This window comes from Lissotriton vulgaris, chromosome 6 (genome assembly GCF_964263255.1).
Source record: "Lissotriton vulgaris chromosome 6, aLisVul1.2, whole genome shotgun sequence".
Taxonomy (NCBI): domain Eukaryota; kingdom Metazoa; phylum Chordata; class Amphibia; order Caudata; family Salamandridae; genus Lissotriton; species Lissotriton vulgaris.
Window position 1 is genome coordinate 792,754,795 of NC_141694.1, and position 22,240 is coordinate 792,777,034.

The 22,240-nt window shown below is 44.4% G+C and overlaps 1 protein-coding gene across 1 annotated transcript in view; it reads right to left on the reverse strand.

Annotated features, from left to right (window-relative positions):
* Nucleotides 1-22,240, reverse strand: part of LAMA4 (laminin subunit alpha 4) — a 583,946-nt gene that overhangs the window by 35,389 nt on the left and 526,317 nt on the right. Inside the window, exons 32-34 of the mRNA XM_086926829.1 lie at nucleotides 20,295-20,448; nucleotides 10,481-10,674; nucleotides 7,990-8,179 (exon numbers count right to left, since the gene is read on the reverse strand). Of these exons, the coding sequence (XP_086782955.1) occupies nucleotides 7,990-8,179; nucleotides 10,481-10,674; nucleotides 20,295-20,448 (538 nt within the window). The remainder of the gene's footprint in view (nucleotides 1-7,989; nucleotides 8,180-10,480; nucleotides 10,675-20,294; nucleotides 20,449-22,240) is intronic.

The following is a 22,240-nucleotide window of genomic DNA, read 5'->3' on the forward strand; positions in this document are numbered from 1 at the left end:
GTGAGTGCGGGTGGCGCTTTTGAAGGCGTCCTTGGTGCTGGTGGTTGGGTCTTTTTTCCAGGCCTTTTCAAGGGAGCGGCACAGTTTCTTGGACTTTTTGAGGTCATCGTTGAACCATGAAGCCTTCTTGTTGCCAGGTTTGTGTTGACGTTTTTTCAGTGGTGCTAAGGTGTCGGCGGTGTTGGATAGCCAAAGGGTGAGGTTGGAGGCGGCTTTGTTGGCGTTAGAGGAGAGGGCTGGGGAGGTTCGAAGGAGCGATGTGGAGATCTGATCCGTGGTGATTTTGTTCCAGTTTCTTTGTAGAGTTGGTTGGAGGTGGTTGATGGGTTTCGGCTTGTTGTAGGTGAAGTGAACGCAGCTGTGGTCAGTCCAGAGGAGATCTGTGGTGTGGCTGAAGGAGACGTGGTTGCTGGAGGTGAAGATTGGGTCGAGTGTGTGGCCTGCGATGTGGGTGGGGGTAGTGACCAGTTGTTTAAGTCCGAGGTTGGCTAGGTTGTCCAAGAGGGTGGCAGTGTTGCGGTCGATGATCTTTTCAAGGTGGAAGTTGAGGTCTCCCAGAAGGATGTAGTCTTTGGAGGGGAGCGCGTGTGGGGTGATGAAGTCTGTGATGTCTTCACTGAATTTTGCGCGGGGTCCTGGTGGTCTGTAGAGGAGGGTGCCTCTGAGTGTGGTCTTGGGGTCGATGTGGATCTGGAAGTGAAGGTGTTCGGAGTTGGCGAGGTTGGCATCAGAGCTGGTTGAGATGCGGATTGATTTCTTATGGACGATAGCGATTCCTCCTCCTGTATGGTCGGTGCGGTCCTTGCGTGTGATCTTATAGTCTTCTGGGATGGCAATGGCGATGTCAGGGGCGGAGGAAGCGTTCATCCATGTTTCTGTTAGGAAGGCGACGTCTGGAGAGATGGTGTCTAGTAGATTCCAGAGGTCGATGGCGTGTCTGTGGACCGATCGGGTGTTGATGAGGATGCATTCTAGGTGGTTGGGGTCGGGAGTCTGTGGAGTGGTCGTAGCGGGGATGTTGTCGGTGCCGCTAAATTTGCAGGAGAGGCAGGAGAACGGTCCATGGGTGCGTCCAGGAGCGGCTTGTACGCAGTTGGGGGTGCGACCGGGGTTAAGGGCTAGGAGGGTGGCAGCATCATAGGTAACGCGGGGAGGCTGGGAGGGACGGGGACCAGGGGGTCTGGCGCTGGGCGCGGTCCAGGCGCGGACGGGCGTAGACGGGCTTACCTTTGGCGCACCTTCGGCGCGGCTTGGGCGCGGTCGCTGCGCGTGGACGCTGCGCGCGGGAACTACTGTCATATATGGGTGGTGGAAGGGGAGGGGCGAGGGCGTCTCAGCTGGGAGGCGGGGCGGGCTATGTTACAGGACAACAACAACAAAATGGAGGGCGCTTGGGGGAAGAGTCGAAAAGATCAGCAAAGTCGCGCTGGCAATGTGTAAAGATACAGAAATAAAGTGATATGCAAATCGGCATACACAGCGCACAGCAGGCAGTTCAGTGAGCACAAATATCAGCACAAAGCACAATGAGGGCGTTTGGGGAAAAGTCGAAGAGCAGCAAAGTCGCGCTGGCAAAGTGAAATGACACGACAATTAAGCAAAATGCTAAGCGGCATATACAGCGCACAGCAGGCAGTACAGTGAGCACAAATGTCAGCACAAAGCACAAAGCGTTATGAAAATGATACCGGGCCAAAGGGAGCGACCACTCGGCTGTGAAGCGTAGAGTGAGTCACGCTGCTTCTAGGTAACGGAGCGCTTTTAACTTTGTGGGAGGGCGTCTCAGCTGGGAGGCGGGGCGGGCTATGTTACAGGACAACAACAACAAAATGGAGGGCGCTTGGGGGAAGAGTCGAAAAGATCAGCAAAGTCGCGCTGGCAATGTGTAAAGATACAGAAATAAAGTGATATGCAAATCGGCATACACAGCGCACAGCAGGCAGTTCAGTGAGCACAAATATCAGCACAAAGCACAATGAGGGCGTTTGGGGAAAAGTCGAAGAGCAGCAAAGTCGCGCTGGCAAAGTGAAATGACACGACAATTAAGCAAAATGCTAAGCGGCATATACAGCGCACAGCAGGCAGTACAGTGAGCACAAATGTCAGCACAAAGCACAAAGCGTTATGAAAATGATACCGGGCCAAAGGGAGCGACCACTCGGCTGTGAAGCGTAGAGTGAGTCACGCTGCTTCTAGGTAACGGAGCGCTTTTAACTTTGTGGGAGGGCGTCTCAGCTGGGAGGCGGGGCGGGCTATGTTACAGGACAACAACAACAAAATGGAGGGCGCTTGGGGGAAGAGTCGAAAAGATCAGCAAAGTCGCGCTGGCAATGTGTAAAGATACAGAAATAAAGTGATATGCAAATCGGCATACACAGCGCACAGCAGGCAGTTCAGTGAGCACAAATATCAGCACAAAGCACAATGAGGGCGTTTGGGGAAAAGTCGAAGAGCAGCAAAGTCGCGCTGGCAAAGTGAAATGACACGACAATTAAGCAAAATGCTAAGCGGCATATACAGCGCACAGCAGGCAGTACAGTGAGCACAAATGTCAGCACAAAGCACAAAGCGTTATGAAAATGATACCGGGCCAAAGGGAGCGACCACTCGGCTGTGAAGCGTAGAGTGAGTCACGCTGCTTCTAGGTAACGGAGCGCTTTTAACTTTGTGGGAGGGCGTCTCAGCTGGGAGGCGGGGCGGGCTATGTTACAGGACAACAACAACAAAATGGAGGGCGCTTGGGGGAAGAGTCGAAAAGATCAGCAAAGTCGCGCTGGCAATGTGTAAAGATACAGAAATAAAGTGATATGCAAATCGGCATACACAGCGCACAGCAGGCAGTTCAGTGAGCACAAATATCAGCACAAAGCACAATGAGGGCGTTTGGGGAAAAGTCGAAGAGCAGCAAAGTCGCGCTGGCAAAGTGAAATGACACGACAATTAAGCAAAATGCTAAGCGGCATATACAGCGCACAGCAGGCAGTACAGTGAGCACAAATTCACTGTTGCCAGCTCTGGCGAAGGTGTGCGAAAAGGTGGCCTTCAAGCAACTGGACAACTACATTGAGTCCTCCCACGCCCTACACCCTGCTCAGTCAGGATTCAGAGCGGCCTACAGCACCGAGACAGCTCTAGTCGAGGTCTCGGAGGCAGTTCGTGAGTGCCTGGACGGAGGTGGCAGAGCGGTCCTGATTTTATTGGACCTCTCTTCCGCCTTCGATACTGTCCCCCATGCCTTGCTGATTGCCAGACTGCGCGCCGTCGGCATCTCAGGGTTGGCCTTTGACTGGCTGTCATCGTTCCTGAGCGATAGAACTCAACAGGTCTGGATGCCCCCCTACTCTTTGGCCCCGAAGAACTGTCAACTGGAGTCCCGCAGGGTTCTACGTTAAGCCCTTTACTGTTTAACGTTTATATGACCCCTTTACTATATCTGGCGGAACATCTGGGAGCCAAGATAATAGCTTACGCAGACGACACACAGCTGTTATTCACCTGGCCTAAGGGTGTGTCCGATCCATCAGCAGTCCAGCATTGTTTGTCGGAAGTATTCAGGTGGCTTGCACAAGTCCAACTTAAGTGCAACGAAGACAAGTCCGAGGTCTTATTCTTCGGCTCTTTTCCTGACAATTTTAAGGATCAGATTTGGCCCCCGGACCTGCCCTGTCCCAGTGCGACGGGAGGCCCAGCTAAGAACTTGGGGGTCTGGTTCGGTCGAGATCTGAAGTTCGCGGATCACATAAAAAAATTGACCGGCATCTGCTTTGGTACCTTGCGAGCCCAGAGGAAATGTTTCCCTCTTCTGCCCAGGGCAGCCAAGGAGTCTGTTCTTCGAGCTCTGATTTTATCTCGGCTCGACTACGCCAATGCCTTATTTAGCGGCCTACCTGCGTACATGGTTCATCACCTACAGGTGATACAAAACGCTGCAGTACGTCTGCTTTTCTCTCTCCCTAGGAGGTCGAGCGTGCGTAGCCACCTACGTAGTTTGCACTGGTTACCAGTACCACATCGAATTCTGTTTAAAATTCTTGTGTTGGCATTCAGAGCAGTTCATGGCCAGGGACCAACGTATTAGCAGAAACGGTTTTCATTCTACACTCCTAACCGTACCCTACGATCGGCCAATCAATGCCTACTGGCCACCCTAAATTCAAATACGCCCGTCTGGGAGGCCAATCTATTTCAGTTAAAGCAGCTTCTGCCTGGAATGCTCTCCCCCTGTTCCTTAGAGCCTCGCCAACCATCACTGTGTTTAAGAAGGAACTCAAGACTCATCTGTTCAATGCCCCTCTCTAACAGTTCGTTTAGGTTTTGATCCAGCACTTCTGTTGTCAATTTACTCACCGCGCCAGGATACCCCGTGGTAATAGAGCGCGCTATAAAAGTTTTAATAATAATAATAATAATAATAATGAGCATTCTAAGGAAACTAAAACCCGTCCTCCCTCAGGATGATCTTAAATCGGCGGTCTAGGCCCTGGTAATCCTGGGTCTTGATTACGGAAGTGCACGCTCAGTGGCCATCCCCGATACAAACTGGCCCCTTTACAGGCCTCCCTTAATGCTGTGGGCAGACTCATCACTGGGACAAAAACGAAACAATCACATCTCCTAAGACTTGAAATCCCTAAACTGGCTCACGTATGAAGCACAAATTCATCTAAAAATCACTTACATGACCCATAAAGCAATACTTTTCAACACCACAAGAAACCTTGCACAAAAGGTGGAACTATCGGGCGGTTGTAGAATATTGCGTAGCAACAGCTCCATGTTGCTCAAACCATCTATTTTCCGCAAGAAGAAAATGTGCTTCAGAGCTTTCTCAGGCATTGCACCTAAAATATGGAATTCTCTTCCAAAGGAAATCTCTCTGATTCACTTCACCGCCTCCTTCAATTCAGAAGTGAAATAATTCCTGATGTTTAAATGGTTAGACTAAAAGTCGTCACCATACTATATATCGATCAAACTTACCTCATATTTTGTTGATCACAATCACCTCTGTCTTGTCTCCTAAAGATATCGCAATTCTAGATTTGATACTCTTCTATGTTTATATTTTATGTCGTAAATGCACTGTATTACTGTCTTTTACTGATGTATCCACTCCCGTTGTAAAGCACTCTGATACTCTACGGGTCTTGATAGCACTATAAAAAACGTTATAAATAAATATCCACATCCATGGCTCTTCCCAGCCTCTTCATCTGAAATTAGACAATTACTATTTCATATTCCAAAAGTATTTAAAGACTCATCTATTCACCCTGGCATTTGGGCAATCATATCCTCTTAACAAAAGCTGTGCACAGCTATTTCCTATGTCTTGCCCAGTCAGAAACCTAAGACAATGCCACTACATCCAAGCTACACCCGCATAAATAGCCTGAATCCGGGTGAAACCGGTATTGGATTGCTTGTGTTCTGGTTCAGAAAGAACTTGGCCTGGCAGCTTGTGCTGAACTCTTCCTATGGGATCAGGATAACACTGATTTGCATATGGCTGGGTCCAAACTAAGGTGGCATGGTGGGCAAAAGAAATATGGGTTGGAATGCCAGCACGAGCAATTGCCAGTGACTAGATTTATTTCAAACATTCCTCCCATCACCTTTTGTGTGTTTCTTATAATGCCTAGTGTGGCTAAGGGTATGCCCAAATGTGGGTCCCATGCTCACTGTGCCACACAAGCTACACCCGACTGAGGAGCTCCTATCAGGGGAAAACCAACCTTGGGTTGCTTATGTTCTGGTTAACACCTTGGCGGCTAAACAGATTTCCCTCCTGTGCTGAAATTTTCAGAATGCCCTTTTACATGACGAGCTCAGCTCGTCATGAGCACACGAGAGGTGTACCTCATGACGAGCTGAGCTCGTCATGAGCATCGAAGGGGTTAAGGGAGGACCTGACCAAACAGTTCGGGATAGATTGTTCTGATTGGAGCAGGATCGATGCTGATTTGCTTATGGCTGGGTCCAAACTGAGGTGGCATCCTGGGCAAAAGAATGATGGGCTGGAATGCTCCCCTGAGCAATTACCAGTGGTTAACCGAATTGCAAGTGTTCCTCCCATAACCTTTTGTGTGTTTCACCTAACTCTTTGGTCCCAGTAGATTAATATTTTTTGGGTCTTACTCTATTTGGAGAGCTTATGGTGGATGGATACAGTACTTATGTGTTTTTCTAGAAACCTAGGCTTACCTTCCCCTTTTAGGGTCAATTCTGCCATTAATCGAATCCTATGAGTTTGCATTCACATGTTTCAGCTCTGGATGAAACAAAACCTCTAAAAGGACCAGGGCAGGCCCGGAGACAATCAGTGTGGCCTCAAATATTCCTTAGTATGACCCACCACTAAAAGATCAGTATTCTTGATTAAGCTGCTAATGTCACAGAAGTACTGGTAGTAAGATGCCTAAGGTTCTTCCAAGGGTTTTGTAGGAACCTTTTACAGACTGATGTACTTTGCAGATCATAAGTCTGGTATACAATATTGAGTTATCATTACATCCTCTATAGGTTATGATGCCATGGCTTCACCCACTGCAGATGATGATGGACCTTGTGACTTTTTCTAGTATGCAGATTAAGTTATTGTGTTTTTTTGTCCATCAGCTCTGTCATATGGGGTTGCCACCATTCTTTCTGCCACTCTTTTCCTTCTGTAGTGGGCAATCTGACAGCCCACTGAAAGTATTTCATGGCAATGGAGTATTTAGCAGCTGCTATTTTGCCTGCACTCATCATCTTTCTAGGCCTCAGGTTCCTTCTTTCCATTTGCCAATGGTTGTCTCAAACAACTAATGAAAATATTTACGGTACACTCCCTACTACACTTGAATCTAATCTTTCTGGCAGGCTTTGACGTCCACTGGATTGATGAAGAAGACACACAGATCGCTATTTTTAAGAGCTTCCTTACCAATTCCAACCTAGTACAAGAGTGCATAGATGTAACACACACAAAGGAGGCTATGCTTGTTCTAAACATATCAAAAAGAGATGCCATTGCCATTGACTGCATTATCCCAACTGACTGGTCAGACCATCACCAACTTATATTCTTCATTACCACACACACACACACAGGAACACAGAAATCAAAAGATCAAGAGAGCAAACCAAAAATGGGTTTAGAGCCTGCTCTAGGGTTGTCTTTGTTAGCAGTAGAGAGTACAGCTCCCAGGTTATTAATATATAAAGAAAATAAGACAGGGCCCAAAATATATCCCTGCCTCACCCCTTGTTTAACATCCCAGGATTCTGTAAGAGAACCATTTTCATTATATCTGGCCGAGGCCGTGAAATTTAAGTAGGACCAGTGCAAGAAGGCCACCAGATCTGCATCCATTCCAATTTTTAGCAGTAAGGGCCATAGTTTTGACTTATTCACTCGGTCAAATGCGGTCGTTAAGTCAATGAATGCCATGTACATACAACCCCTTTTGGCGAGTGTATATTTACCGATCATCAGAAGTAGATTTATGCATTTGTCCACTGCCCCCATGCCTTTTTTATGAAACCGTATTGCAAGTCTGAGATTATGTTGCTTGCGTCTAACCATATTGTTAAGCGATCTAAAATTACCTTCCCCAGGATTTTAGCAGTCAAGTCTGATTATGAAATCGGGCGGTAACAAGCAGGGTAATCCCTGGCACCACTTTTGAAAATGGGTAACATAACCATAGTAGACCACAAGGGAAGTCCCTTGTTGCAGTGTTAAAGACCCTGGCTAGGGTCTTTGCCCATGTCCCAGGATCAGCCTTGTACAGATCCCGAGGGACCCTGTCAGGCCCGGGGGCTTTTCGTCTTGATGTGGGCATGATGGCTTACTGGAATTCGACTACCCCAAAGGTTTGCGGACACGTCTCAGACGTAATCAAGAAATAGGTCCCGTTTCTACATTCACATTGCAGTCATACATAATGCCAGAGAGCCTTTAGTAAACCTCATTTATCTCACTTTAATTTGTTGTCGCCATCTTACCTGGTGCCAGAGTCCATCGCTGTACTTCTCTCGGCTTCTCATTCTTACATTCTGTTGACCAACATTGAACATATAAATAAGACGCCCGTTGGAAAGGAAAAGCGTCATAAAGTTCTTCTCCTCCTTATCAGAGACATAGAAGATCATTCCACTCAAATAATGAGTTCTGAAACCGATGGAGAACTGAGACCTGGCAAATGAAAGACATTTGTGATCAACAGGATAGTTTGACTTCCAATGAACACAATGATACTATCTCTGCTAACATTTATGGTAGGGGTGTGGAATGTGCCTACTCCCTGAGTTATCTAGGTCATAGATAATTAGATCAACTGGGTGATCTGGCATCACATTGTTTCTGACCTGTGATTGGGCATGTGTAGCTCTAATAATTGTGTTTGCCTTTCGATTTTGTTGCTCAGTCACAACTCATCTGATATTCAGATTAATGGGCTCAGTTTTGGATGGTACCTTTAAAGTAAAGTTCATTTATGGATACATACATGATTGGATGACTCAGAGCCTCACAAAGAATAGTGGTTTGCCTTCTGATGCTACAGTATCATCAAGGTCATCACTACCAGCTGCTCCATATCCCTCTAGGTAACACAACCACCAGGACTTACGATTTCAAGGTGCAGAGTTACAGAGGGACTACAAGTTGGACACTCAGGGATCTCTTATAATTACCTGCAGTCCCCTTCAGCCAATAATTCTTAATTTTTCATCTGAATTTCACACAGAGATCCTGACTGTTATCAGCTATCAAAGTATCCAGATGAAAGTCATAGAAATGGTACCATGAGCACTGGTGCATACAAGAACAAGCATTGGCAAAGCCAATAGGTTTAGTCTGTGTGCATAAAGTAGAAAAAAAGCCTAAACACACTCTTTTACATTGCTTTTTTCCCTTTAAGACATGTTGCACAGCAACCCCTGCTGCTATACAATATGTCTAAAAACAGTCCATGAGGTTTGAGGTGAAGCAACATGAAGGAGAAGAGTGGGAAATACAATGGGCAATGGGAGAAGAGCTAGATGGGGGATGCACCACGGACAGCAGGAGGAGGACAGGGGTGTGGAAGCACAATGGACGGCGGGAGCAAGGCGGGTGGGGAAACACAACGTGCAGCAGGAGGACAGCATGTGGAGAAACATAACAGACAATGGGAGGAGGGCGGATAAAGCAACATGAGAGAGGGAGCAACAACAACAGAAGGAAAATGGAGGTGAAGGAGAGGTACTGCAGACACATGCACTCTCTGAGAGTGCATGTACAAAAGTAAAAAATGAGTACTTGCAGGAGCCTGAGGCCAGTGGAAGGGCACTAGCTGCAGACAGAAAGCTGATCTTGGTCCCTGATGCACGCATTGGGAAACCACTGAAGCCCCAGGAGGAAGCCGAAGGCGAGGAGAAGGCAGTGACCAATAAGAAGCAAGTAAACAAGAGTGAAGTGGAAATCAACCAATGGTAAGTAATGGCTGGGTTCTAATCCATTTTAAGGTTTTTTTGTTAACAAGGCATTTCGCGCTGTGCAGTCAAACCCTAAAAATGGGCACCTGTCCACTGATTGGTACAGTAGACCCCCTAACACCCATGGGTTCTTCCTCTCCCCTAAACGTTCAACCTCCAGGAACCATTTTATGCTTGCAGTGGCACATTCTTTCAAAATTACGAACACAAGATTACTTGTACAGTCGTCTTGGTCACAATGCTATCTTAAATTCTGAATTTGAGGTCCTATGAGCCCCTACTCCTTTCTGCAGGCCAAGTGGCTTTAGACAGTGATTCCATTATATGTGGATGGTACTAACCCCACTGCAACTCAGAACTTCCTTTATCCTATGGAACCAATTAGTCTTTTCTAACTAGTGACTGTTCCTACATGCTTGGCAAGCCACAATCTTGACTTTCTGTTTTGTACCAATAACCTGACCAGGTTTCTTCTCAACCCCCTTCTTGGGCAGTGATGTAGCAAGGGTTTCAATGATCCCTCATGCAGGCAAGGATATTGGCCAGCTAACTCTTTTTGAATAGTAAAAGACAACCATAAATGAGCACAATGGGGCTCTTGCAAGCAAATGACACTACATCTGTTGCACTATTGAGAGATATCCCCATGCTCTTGACTGTAAGGATCAGTGTGGTATAAACATGCTATTCTACAAACCTCCCCTTTACGACAGTGCATTTAGGATTAGTAGTGGTGTTTATAGGAAGTGCAAAGTGTGCAACGAGATAGAGAAGAAACCCTTAGCGAGGGAGCGAGTGAAGCAGTTCCTTTTTGTCTGCACCATCCCCTTAGACCAATACTGTGGGAAATAAAAAAAATTGCCAAAGGGGGGGAACTGGAAGTTCAGCTTCGGTTGCGTAAGTTTAGGATATACCTCTCCCACAAGACACTCATTCATTTATTTATACTTATTCATTAATTTCTGGAGATGCCCCGCAACCATAAGTCATGAAAAATGGGATGGCAATTTGTACTTACTTGTCAGCGATCTTTTCAGGAATGTGGCTCAGCTCCAGGCGGCTGTGAGCTGCCCCTCCAAAATGGCTGGCATGGTCAACCACGCGGGGTCTACTGGACAGCTGGCACTGGAAATCTTCTTCTAATCTTGGCATGTGCTGCAGAGCCTTCGGCCCCGGAAGAATTCGGGTAATTACATCTTTGTCTCTTCCCATCTTCGTTACAAAAATAATTAAAAATTATAATGCAAAACTCCAACTTCACAGACACTTTTAAAAATATTTCATAATGTAATAATGCAGTAAATGCGCCTTTTGTGATCCAAGAACAGTTTTATAACAAATGGCCTCATAGGTGCATGAACCCAAGTGGATAACATGTCCAACACAGCCTTTTTACTACGTCAGTCCAACACTGAAGGATATGTGGGTACTGAAGAATCCATTTATACAAATTTCAGGCTTTACACTAATGACGTCAAATGAGTTAAAAAAAAAAGTGGGTCAGGAAAATTCAGTTTTAATTGTAAAAACGCAGGAACTGGTTTTGCAGTATCACCATCCCAAATGTATTCATAGGCCCTGAGTCTAAATATGTCAGATTAAGGGATGGTATTTACTGCACCGAATAGGTAACAATGCATCAAGGTGAGGGGCTTTTTGGTGGTGGTTCATTCCTCTGATTCCAGATTAAAGCCCTGGAATGTGGATTTTGTATTTATCACAAAAACATGTGAAATTTTGGTTTTTTTACTCCCCTTTTCCCCTGATAACATTTGCAAAAAAATTCCGGTGCAATCTGTCAGATTAAAACAGTAAGGTGCGGTTATTATCTCACAACTTTGAATTCTGATCCCTGTGCTTGAATTAAAATTTGAACCCACTAGTTATAACCAGGCTTCTTCGAGTTGCTGAGTTAGTGTTTGAGCTCTAGACAACACAATTTCTTTAAAACCAGATACAGAATAGATGTATGATACTGTCCAATATTGTAACCAAACCACCATATATGCAGGCAACGCAAAAGCACGAAACAAGTCAACCATCTTGCTGCTGACCGACAGAAACATTACTGGACTGGCAGAAAAGGAGCAGAAAGTGTGCAGTGGAATGGAGACGAGAACTAGGTACCATGTAGGGAGGCTATCTTCTTATGAGTAGGCCGTGAAAATCAGCATGTGGAAACCTAATAAATAAGAAGCCATTCAAAATCCTTTGTTGTCTTCATGAATGACAGTCACCATCACCAATTGCCAGTTCACAGACTGAATGATAAAAAAGACAAACGCTGCAGTGTTAGTATTGAACTCCAAAAAAAGATGTAGGTTTTGTACTGCTGAAGTAGGGTTGGTTTTGGCAAAGTGGAAGTCAATATACATTTATAGGCCCATAGTTTGCAAGTGCAAAGGTCCATCTACCACAATGATTGAGATGAATGGTTTAGGAGGACAGTCTCTTGCGAGTCGACAGGCTCAGAAAAAAATTCTTTCAGCATCACACCACTTTACAAAGTGGAAGGAGGTGGAAGTTAATTTTATGTTTGAGTATGAAATCGTATTGGTTTTTATCTAGAAAAGTTAGCAAGATGTGGCTTTCAGCACGAAAGGCGGTTTGCTTGTCTCTCGCATCACAAAGACAAGTCTTGTGAAAAATGTCTAGCTAGACAATGGCTGAAGACTGTTCATGCAGAAAATGTCTCTTGACAAGACATTTTCTACATTAACCAATTTCTTGTGTTCATACATTTGTCAAATTACTTAATGCTATATTTTGGAAACATTTATGAATTTCCCATGGCGCAAGATTTGAAAATTTCACATGTCACTTTGCATAATTAACATTTCAACCATGCTTAATTCTTTTGGGACCAGGTTTCAATGAACCATGATGATTAACTGTTGGGTTTTCACTATGCCTTTGCGTTTTTCTAGTTGTGTACCATTAGAAATACAGTTTAGGAAATGGTAAGGAGATAGTGGAGAAGACAGTCCTTTTGGCAGCTGAATGAAGTGATTATGCATTGGGATCCTCATTTCGGGTTATTTTGAGTAGTGGGGTTCATGATGAGGATCACCAATAGGTCAAATAAAGTGTCCCCGTTGGGTAGAATTACATATCAATAAATTGCAATTCAACACTCAACATTACATGCATAATTAGCCAAATCAATACAGCCCAACAAGAGCAAAGACGGTGCAGATAGTTAGAATTAAAAATGTGTACAATTTATTACAGCAGACATCAATACATTAAAATAATCCTATTAAAAAATTCTTACATAGTGGGAATAACAACATAGAAAATGTTTCTAATTAAAAGAGAAAAGGACACATTAGTCGGACATAGTTCATACAAACTCCAAATTGTACAAATATCCTAAATGGAGAAGTCAGCACCTTCCTCAGGATTAAAAAAATATGATTTCCCACAATTTGGATGCACTTTTAAACATGGCACGGATACCATTGTACGCCGCTGCGCTTTATTCTGAAAGAGACTGCGGGCGGTCCTATTGTCTACGGGATTCCTATTCCTAACCCCGATACTATCTGGAAACAGGAGCCAGGATTACCATGCTGTAAAAGCTTCACGGTGCTGCCGTGCTTCTAGAACCAGTAACGCATCATTATTATCGGTTCGTAGTGTGATGGAACCAAGGACACGTAAATTGTGACCTATGGAATATTTAAGAGATTAATCCACTCAACGCGACCCACACAGTAATGAGCGTTTGATTGAACAAAGATTCAGGAGGGCGTTTGTTGTCCCCAAGAAGATGTATCATAAAATTGTGGGAAATCATATTTTTTTAATCCTTTATTATTATTATTATTATGGAATTTTGTAAAGCGCCTGGTTACGCGCCCCGGCGTGTCCCCACGCTGAGAGAGAAAGTATGAGATGGCCAGAACAGGGAGGTTACATCAGTACTGACTGGAACAGATGAGTTTTAAGAGCTCCGCAGAACTTGGCCTCAGAAGGTTCGAGACGCAGCTCCTTCGGAAGCATATTCCAGCTCTTGGCTGCGAGGAGCCTGAAAGATCTGCCCCCCATACGAGCTTTGTGAATTTTGGGGACGGCTACCAGTCCGGTGCCAGAGAATCTGAGCATCCGCTCAGGTCTGTAGGGAGTGATAAGGCTATGCAGGGGATCGGGCGCCCTTCCCCCGATAATGCGGTGACACATGCATAGTGCTTTAAAGGTGATCCTTTCTCTGACCGGAAGCCAGTGTAGGGACTTCAAAGCAGCTTTAGAGGCCGTTCTCCTAAGAAGCCTCAGCGCCAGCCGAGCTGTGGCATTTTGGAGTACCTGTAGACGATTAAAGCTTCTAGCTGTTATTTCCAGATAGAGGAGGTTGGAGTAATCGAGTCGCGATGTGACCAAGGCATGCACCAGAGTCTGCCTGGCACCAACGGGGAGTAGGTCCAGGATCTTCCGCAGACTCTTGAGTATACCGAAGCACATCCCAACTACACGATCAATCTGGGGAGCAAACGATAGGTCAGAGTCAAACATCACCCCAAGATTTTTGGCCTGCCGACAGGGCACTGGAGTGGAGCCTAGGCATGCTGGCCACCATGCCGAGGACCACACATCCGCACCACCCCCCACCACGAGCACTTCAGTTTTGGTCCCATTCAGCTTCAGGCAGTTGTTAGACATCCAGGATGCAAGCTCCTGCATGCAAGCACTGAAGCTGGATGCCGCAACCTCAGGTGCCCGTGACAGCGAGATGACCAGCTGTGTGTCATCGGCATATGACACTAGTTGGTTGCCATGGCTTTCCACAATAGTGGCTACAGGGGAAGCATATAGGTTAAACATGGTGGGGCTCAGGGCAGAGCCCTGAGGAACCCCTTGATCAAGATTGAACATACAAGAGTAATGTTCTCCCTGTCTGACCTGAAAACCCCTATCAGTCAGAAAAGATTGGATCCACCTCAGCGCTGACCCTGTGACTCCACCCTTGTTCAGACACTGTAGCAAGGTGAAATGTGCTACAGTGTCGAAGGCTGCACTTAGGTCAAGTAGAATGAGGGCCATTGTATGTCCCTCATCTACCCCTTGCCTGATGGTCTCAGTGGCCATAAGCAGCGCAGACTCAGTGGAGTGGCGTGAGCGAAAGCCAAACTGAGTTGGATGGAGCAGGTTGGCTTTCTCCACATATGCCATTAGTTGAAGATTTGCCACCTTTTCTGCCACTTTGGCCAGGTAGGGAAGGAGTGAGATAGGACGAAGATTATCCAACTTAGATTAGGCTTTTTTTGAAGCGGGAGTACTACAGCCTGCTTCCAGTTTTTGGGTACTGTGTTGGATCTAAAAGATAGATCCAAAACATCCCTAATATAAGATTCAAGGATCTCGATACTCCCTACAAGAAGTTTCGGTGATGCCGGATCACGGGGGGATCCTGACTTAATGGAGTGGCATATCTGCTGGAGCCCGTCAGGGGATGGGGTGAAAAAGTTATCCAGCCTATTGACACCCACATCCTCCAGTTTACTCTCTCTGAACTCTGTTCTCCTTCTCTTTCCTCCTGAAAAAGTGGAGTAGATGGTAGCCACTTTATCAGAAAAAAAATCAGCGATGCAGTTACAGGATTCCTCTGAGACAGAGGACGGGTCAACTGACGAGCCACAGAGAGAGATTTCTTTATAAATTTTAAATAGCTCCTTGGTAGAGTTTTTAGCTTCCCCTATCCTGCCTGAAAAGTAAGTTGTTTTGGCACGCCTGATCAAGCTATGATATTCTCTGCGTTTATCTTTATACTTCTGTTTTGCTTGATCAAGGTAGGCCACCCTCCACTGTCTTTCGAGTTGTTTACATTCCGCTTTAGCTTGGCGAAGCTCATCGCTGAACCAGGGAGCGGATTTCTGGGGTCTACTACAGGGATTTTTATGACAAAGAGGGCCTATGTCATCTAAAGCATTGTTAATGCGGCCTTCCAGTCTATCTGATGCAGTATCAGCATCCTCACCTCCAGGTCTGCCGCCTTTAGTCAGTGCAGTATCGAACTTGGCTTTGGAAAAAGCAGTCCATTTACGGCTCATATATTTCGAATTAGTTCGCTTTTGGATATTGGTAGCAGGGATATTTATTACAAAAGGCACTAAGAAATGGTCGGACCAGGGGATTGGGACGGGGGCCTTAACTTCAATGTCTTCCCAGTTTGCAAAGATAGGGTCCAATAAGTGGCTGTTTTGGTGGGTAGGGGCCATGGATCTGATGTGTAATTGGAGGGATTGTAGTTGCTGACAGAAGTCAGTGGCTCCTTTGTCCAGTGGGTCATCCAAATGGATGTTTAGGTCACCTAATAGCAGAAACTTGTCCCTACGTAGAGCTGCTTCCATTATACCTTCAGTTAGGCTGGTAGTAAAGTGGGTAAATGGACCTGGAGAGCGGTAGACCAAGAAGCCCTTCACCGTGTTACCAGCGTTAACCTTAATGGAAAAGGCTCACTGTCTCACTGTCAACGATGGCGAGTGGTTCAAGTTGACAACATAGTGGAAGCTTAGATATTATTGCTATCCCACCACCTCTACCCACAGTTCTTCCAGTCTTACCATAGTATAGCCGGCTGGAAGAGAAGCAACTATATCCGGCTCTGAGTTGGAGTAGAGCCAAGTCTCAGTAAGTAACAGGAGGTCAAGTTTCATATCTGTGAGCAGATCGTATATGTCCAGATTATGCTTCCGCATAGATCTGGTATTAAGTAGTCCACATGTGAGCCTAATGTCCTCAGCCTTATGCGTAGATCTATTGTGCCAGTTATACTGACACTCTTTGCAGTTGTTAGTGTCAGCCGCATTAAGGCTAAGAAGACAGGCTTTAGCAAATGCAACACAGAGGGCGCGAAGTTGTTGCGCGCTCCACCGTATTACTGACCCATTTCGTCCAGGAGTCGTGGCCCCTGTCCCCGGCCGGCCGCGGACGGGCGCAGACGGGCTTGCCTTAGGCGCGCCCGCTGCGCGGTCGAGTACTCATCACCTGCTATAAGAAGTTAGAGGAAGTGACGCAGCAAGGGGGAGGAGCCGCGTCCCTCCGTTCAATCGGCACAAAATCGCCGTGACGGACCGGGGACCGAATCAGGTGGGTACCAAGTGCAGACCAAAATGATTACATCAGCACACAAATTCACCCCCCATTAGATGTATTATTTTTAAAAATAGAGTAGCACCGAGGCGCTACACAGAGTAAAAGATAATTACGCTGGACGGTTTATCAGTCAACCGCACCAGCGCCAGACTTTCAATTAAAAATGCTCCAACACGCTGTCAGCGCCGGCTCACACTGCTCTCACCAGAGCGGCAGAAGTTACAGGCACCTATGTAGGCAGCAAGGGGGAGGAGTCGCGTCCATCTGTTTAATCGGCACAAAATCACCGTGACGGACCGGGGACCGAATCAGGTGGGTACCAAGTGCAGACCAAAATGATTACATCAGCACACAAATTCACCTCCCGTTAGATGTATTATTTTTAAAAATAGAGTAGCACCGAGGCACTACACAAAGTAAAAGATAATTACGCTGGACGGTTTATCAGTCAACCGCACCAGTGCCAGACTTTCAATTAAAAATGCTCCAACACGCTGTCAGCGCCGGCTCACACTGCTCTCACCAGCGCGGCAGAAGTTACAGGCACCTATGTAGGTAGCAAGGGGGAGGAGTCGAATCCCTCCGTTCAATCGGCACAAAATCGCCGTGACGGACCGGGGACCGAATCAGGTGGGTACCAAGTGCAGACCAAAATGATTACATCAGCACACAAATTCACCCCCCATTAGATGTATTATTTTTAAAAAATAGAGTAGCACTGAGGCGCTACACAGAGTAAAAGATAATTACGCTGGACGGTTTATCAGTCAACCGCACCAGCGCCAGACTTTCAATTAAAAATGCTCCAACACGCTGTCAGCGCCGGCTCACACTGCTCTCACCAGGGCGGCAGAAGTTACAGGCACCTATGTAGGCAGCAAGGGAGAGGAGTCGCGTCCCTCCGTTCAATCGGCACAAAATCGCCGTGACGGACCGGGGAATCCTGAGGAAGGTGCTGGCTTTTAAAGAAGTTGTCAAAACCGAAACGCGTCGATGCTTTGTTAGAATTGTGACACATAAAGCTATTGGACCAAATAACTTCTCCATTTAGGATATTTGTACAATTTGGAGTTTGTATGAACTATGTCCGACTAATGTGTCCTTTTCTCTTTTAATTAGAAACATTTTCTATGTTGTTATTCCCACTATGTAAGAATTTTTTACCCGGATTAGTTTAATGTATTGATGTCTGCTGTAATAAATTGTACACATTTTTAATTCTAACTATTTGCATCGTCTTTGCTGTTGCTGGGCTGTATTGATTTGGCTAATTATGCATGTAATGTTGAGTGTTGAATTGTAATTAATTGATATGTAATTCTACCCAAAGGGGACACTTTATTTGACTTATAGTCTTTTTGAACCCTATCCCCTTTTGGTTGCTGGGGTTCCTCTCTTTTATTAGAGAGGATCACCAATAGGACAGAACGTATAATAGAGAAGCTAGGTATATCTCACACCTTTGGTAGGTTCCAAAAAATATCTTGTAGGCACCGCCCTGTGCTCTTTGCACTGATATAATAGAAAAACCTGGTCTGCTATCTGGAGCTCTGAGCACCACTGGGGTATTTTGGCCTCTCTTCTGGAACAGTGATATTGAAGAAAACCCCCTCTGTTTGTACTGACATATTTAGATTGATAGACCTATACATATGAGTTTTGCCAATTCATTGGAAACATTTGTGACCACATTCCAATGCATTGCTTTATTTGTGACTATACCATGACAGATATTATATTCACTAAGTTTCCATGTTGTACATTTAGGGGCCTGTTCACAAAGTCTACTGTGTTTAATAGAACTGCAACATCTACAACTCCACTTCTCCTATCTTTTATGTGATGAGATCTCCGCTTCAAATGCAGACATGTCCGCACACATAATTATACATTTTAGTGGTAAAGTGGGAAGGACGAGCGGGAGGGAGTGGCTGGAAAATAGTGAAAACGTAATTCTAAAGGGAAGGGGTGGGGGGGGGGGAGTAAGCAGAGTACTTGCACCCACCCTCAAAAGAGTAAGCCCCCTTTGTCTTCACAAACTTCACTTCTAAAGTTACTGCTGCAAAACGGACTCACACAGTCATAAATTTACTCCAGCTCGAGTACATCCATCACCACCTATGGCTACCTACAGGTCCTGCATTATCCACCCATGTAAAACAATGGAAGCAGAGACAAATGTTATTTAACGTTAAAAATTGTCTGTAAACAAAACCTAATTATTATTTTATTTTACAATATTTTATTCACCTTTTATAAATTTATACATTTAACACTTTAATTAAATAAATAAATCAAGACAAAATAATGCAATTTTTAATTTCAAATTAAGTTAAATAATGGTGAAACCTTTTTTACTGTTCTACAATAAAAGTAAAAATATATCAGTAATTGCTTCTAATAACTAACATAAAAATATTTTTTAAATGCTATTAAAAATTTAGTAAAATGTTTAGGCTTTTCCCTATGCTGACTCTAAAGCCGTTTGATTGGGTGGGGACAAGTAAGTCTACACTTTTGAGTAATTGTGCACTTGTAAATGGTGAATAGCCAAAGCAGGAAAGTTACTCAAAAGTGTACATTACTGTAAGTGATTCTAAAGGGAAGTGGTTTTGGGGGGGTTAGTAAGTAGAGTACTTGCACCCACCCTCAAAAGAGTAAGCCCCCTTCGTATTCACAAACTGCACTTCTATAGTTACTACTAAAAAAAGGACTCACAGCAGACACACATTTATTCCAGCTCGGAGTTGGAGTAAATGGTGAATAGCCAAAGCAGGAAAATTACTAAAAAGCAAAAGAGTACATTTACTATGAGTAAATTTACATTGGGGTCACAAATTGCATGTGTCATTAATATTCATGAGGCAAGCGCAATTTGCGATCCCATTGTGAATTGCTAGCACTCCCAGGAATGGTGGTCTGCTGGGTTAAGCAGACTGCCATGTCTGGAACTGCTTTTTAAATAAAGCAGTTTCTTTTTTTTAATGCAGCCAGTTGTTCTTGAAGGAAAACGGGATGCATTTAAAAAAGAAAAATGAAACTTTTCAGTTTCATTTTTTAAGGGTAGGCAGTGGTCCCTGAGACCACTGCCTACTCTTACAAAATATGTTCTCACACACTAGCAAAGGGGAAGTGGTCTCCTGGGGACCCCTCCCTGTTTGTGAGTGGTTTACCACCTACTTGAAGCAGGTGGTAAACTGCAAATGTTTTGCAGCCGCAAATGCAGTCGCAAAACATTAGTACATGGCAGTGATTCTCGCTATTAGGAAGCGACACCCCTTTCTAATAGCAAGAGTGACAAACGCTATAATGAGAGTCAGTGACTTGCAAAATAGCGTTTGTACATGCCATTACCCTTTTTTGCGGTTGCTAATGGGCCAATCTCCCGAACGCAAAAACGGGTCATACATCTGGCCCTTTGTCTAGGAAGAGAATGCACATTTTTTAAAACCTGAATGTAGAGATTTTAGTAATGATGTTTTCTCAAAGTGAGTTTCTTGTGAAAATGAAAAACAGCTGCAATAGGTTAATGGATGATAGGGAAGGAGAAAGGACATCAGATGTAAAGGAGATTGCTGGAGCCAAGAGAGATTGGACTCAGAACCTTAAAATTAAGATGGAGGATGATATTGGATTTTAATGGACTTCAGAGAATTATTGGTTCAGCATCAGAGCAGTTTCAGTCATTTCAGTTTAACCAAAGAAATTTTAATGTTTTTGTTCTACCGGCCAAAACTTACCTTTCTGTTTCGATTTGCTTTTGGTTTAGAGGAGTTTTTCTTATTTTGAACAACAAGGGCTACTGGAGATGATTCCACTGGGCATCCATACAATGAAGCGTGTACCTTGTCGCTGTACCTCTGAAAATCTTCCACTTCAACATCTCTGTCCAACCTGTGGTATGATTGGATAAAATTAAATAGCTTGTTTCCAACGGAGCAATGCAAGAGCTGTGAGTGGCAATGCCAGTATGCTACCATGGACTAGTAAGAATATTGAACAGCTGTTGAGCAGCTGGGAATGATTCTTACCTACAGTGAAGTTGGATGTAAAGAACAATTTTTTCAGGAATCTTACCATCACAGAAATGCAACCATTATGAACATGTATTTAATATATGTGATTATTTTCCTACAGATGAAGGATTAGGCTAGCCTTTTTAAACATTTATGGTGAAAATACTATAAAGATTAAAAGTTCAAAAACCTAAGAAGTGGGCAAATACTGTCACATCTCAGAATATCTATTAATTTCGGGAGGCAATATTTGAGCAACATGACATTTCTTCTTATGCAAGTACCCAGGAACAGGATAGTCTTCCATTAAGAAGCTGCAGCAACAATATAGAAACCATAAAGGTATCAAGCTGAATTGAATCCCTCGAGCACCTAGTCCATTTGATAGTCCATGAACTAATGTTGCCAACACTGTTAGTAGTCCGGTCCGTTTTTATTTCGGTTGATTCTCTCTAGCTATTCATTTGTTCTAGTTTAGTCAACACATGTTTCATCAACAGACTTCATCAAGACTGGAAATCATATAATACAACAAAAATACTCTCCCTTACTCTGGAAGAACAAAACCCCTTTGCCTTGTGCTTTGCAGAAAAGTTACAAAAAGTGTATTAAAATTGGTGTATAACAAACATGTGTTCTTATGTTCCAGAAATGCTGCACAGTGACAAAACTTTACTTTAACCATAGTGATCACCCATGTGCGCATATTTGAAATGAAATGTTAATGACATATAGAGATTGCTTTTAATAGGTGTGTTGTAACAACCATAACCATACCCAGCACCAAATCTGAGTGTTCCCTCATACTGCCACCTCAGTTTAAACTGCCTATATCATATCATTCAGCACTAAAGCATCTGGTGCATAGAGAGCTCACCCATCCAGTTGCAAAATAAATACTAAATTTTCTGACTATCTGTTCTAGTTCAAAGCACAAACACTTCCATCAGGCCTACCAAACTATCTGTTAGTGAGGTCTGAAATCTCCTAGTGGTTGTGTGTATGTAGCATTACTTTTGTTTGGTGATTATGATTGGGAGTACACAACAAGATTTTGATGGCAACCACGTTGGGGCTATGGAGGTCGGTCCATGTAACATAATGTAGATGTGAGGATGGGGTAAACAGGAGAGGAAGCAAGATGAAGACCCAAAAAAATAGCAATGATTGTTTGTGATTTTCTTTTTCTTCTTAATAAGAAAATATTATTTTTACTGTACCTTACAGGTCAGATTGTTATTGGAGCTGGATTGAAGCCCAGGCTTTATTTTAGGCACTTGATATAGCGAACTGTGGAATTAGTAAGAAAATCACTGCTATGATTCACTATTGGGTGCAAGGCAATACGAGTCTGAGGTATTTTGGCAGCGCTGATGTGCTATGTATAAAATTGCTTCAAGGTCTGGTTCAAAGTCCTCTATGTGTGAATTCTCTACGTAGGTTGAATAGGTTGTGGTGCGCATTTGAGACGTTGGATTTAGAGAGTTACCGCTGCATGTACCCGAGGTACAAAATGCAGGCTTGATATTTTTGGCGGAAAGTTAGTGGACTGCATGCTCGTGCTAACTCTTTGTATCCTAATGCATTTCGCTCCTTCTTTGATCTGTTTGTATTTGTTCTTGGAGAGAGGGGATTAGTAACACTATCATAGATTTATCTCAACAGACTGT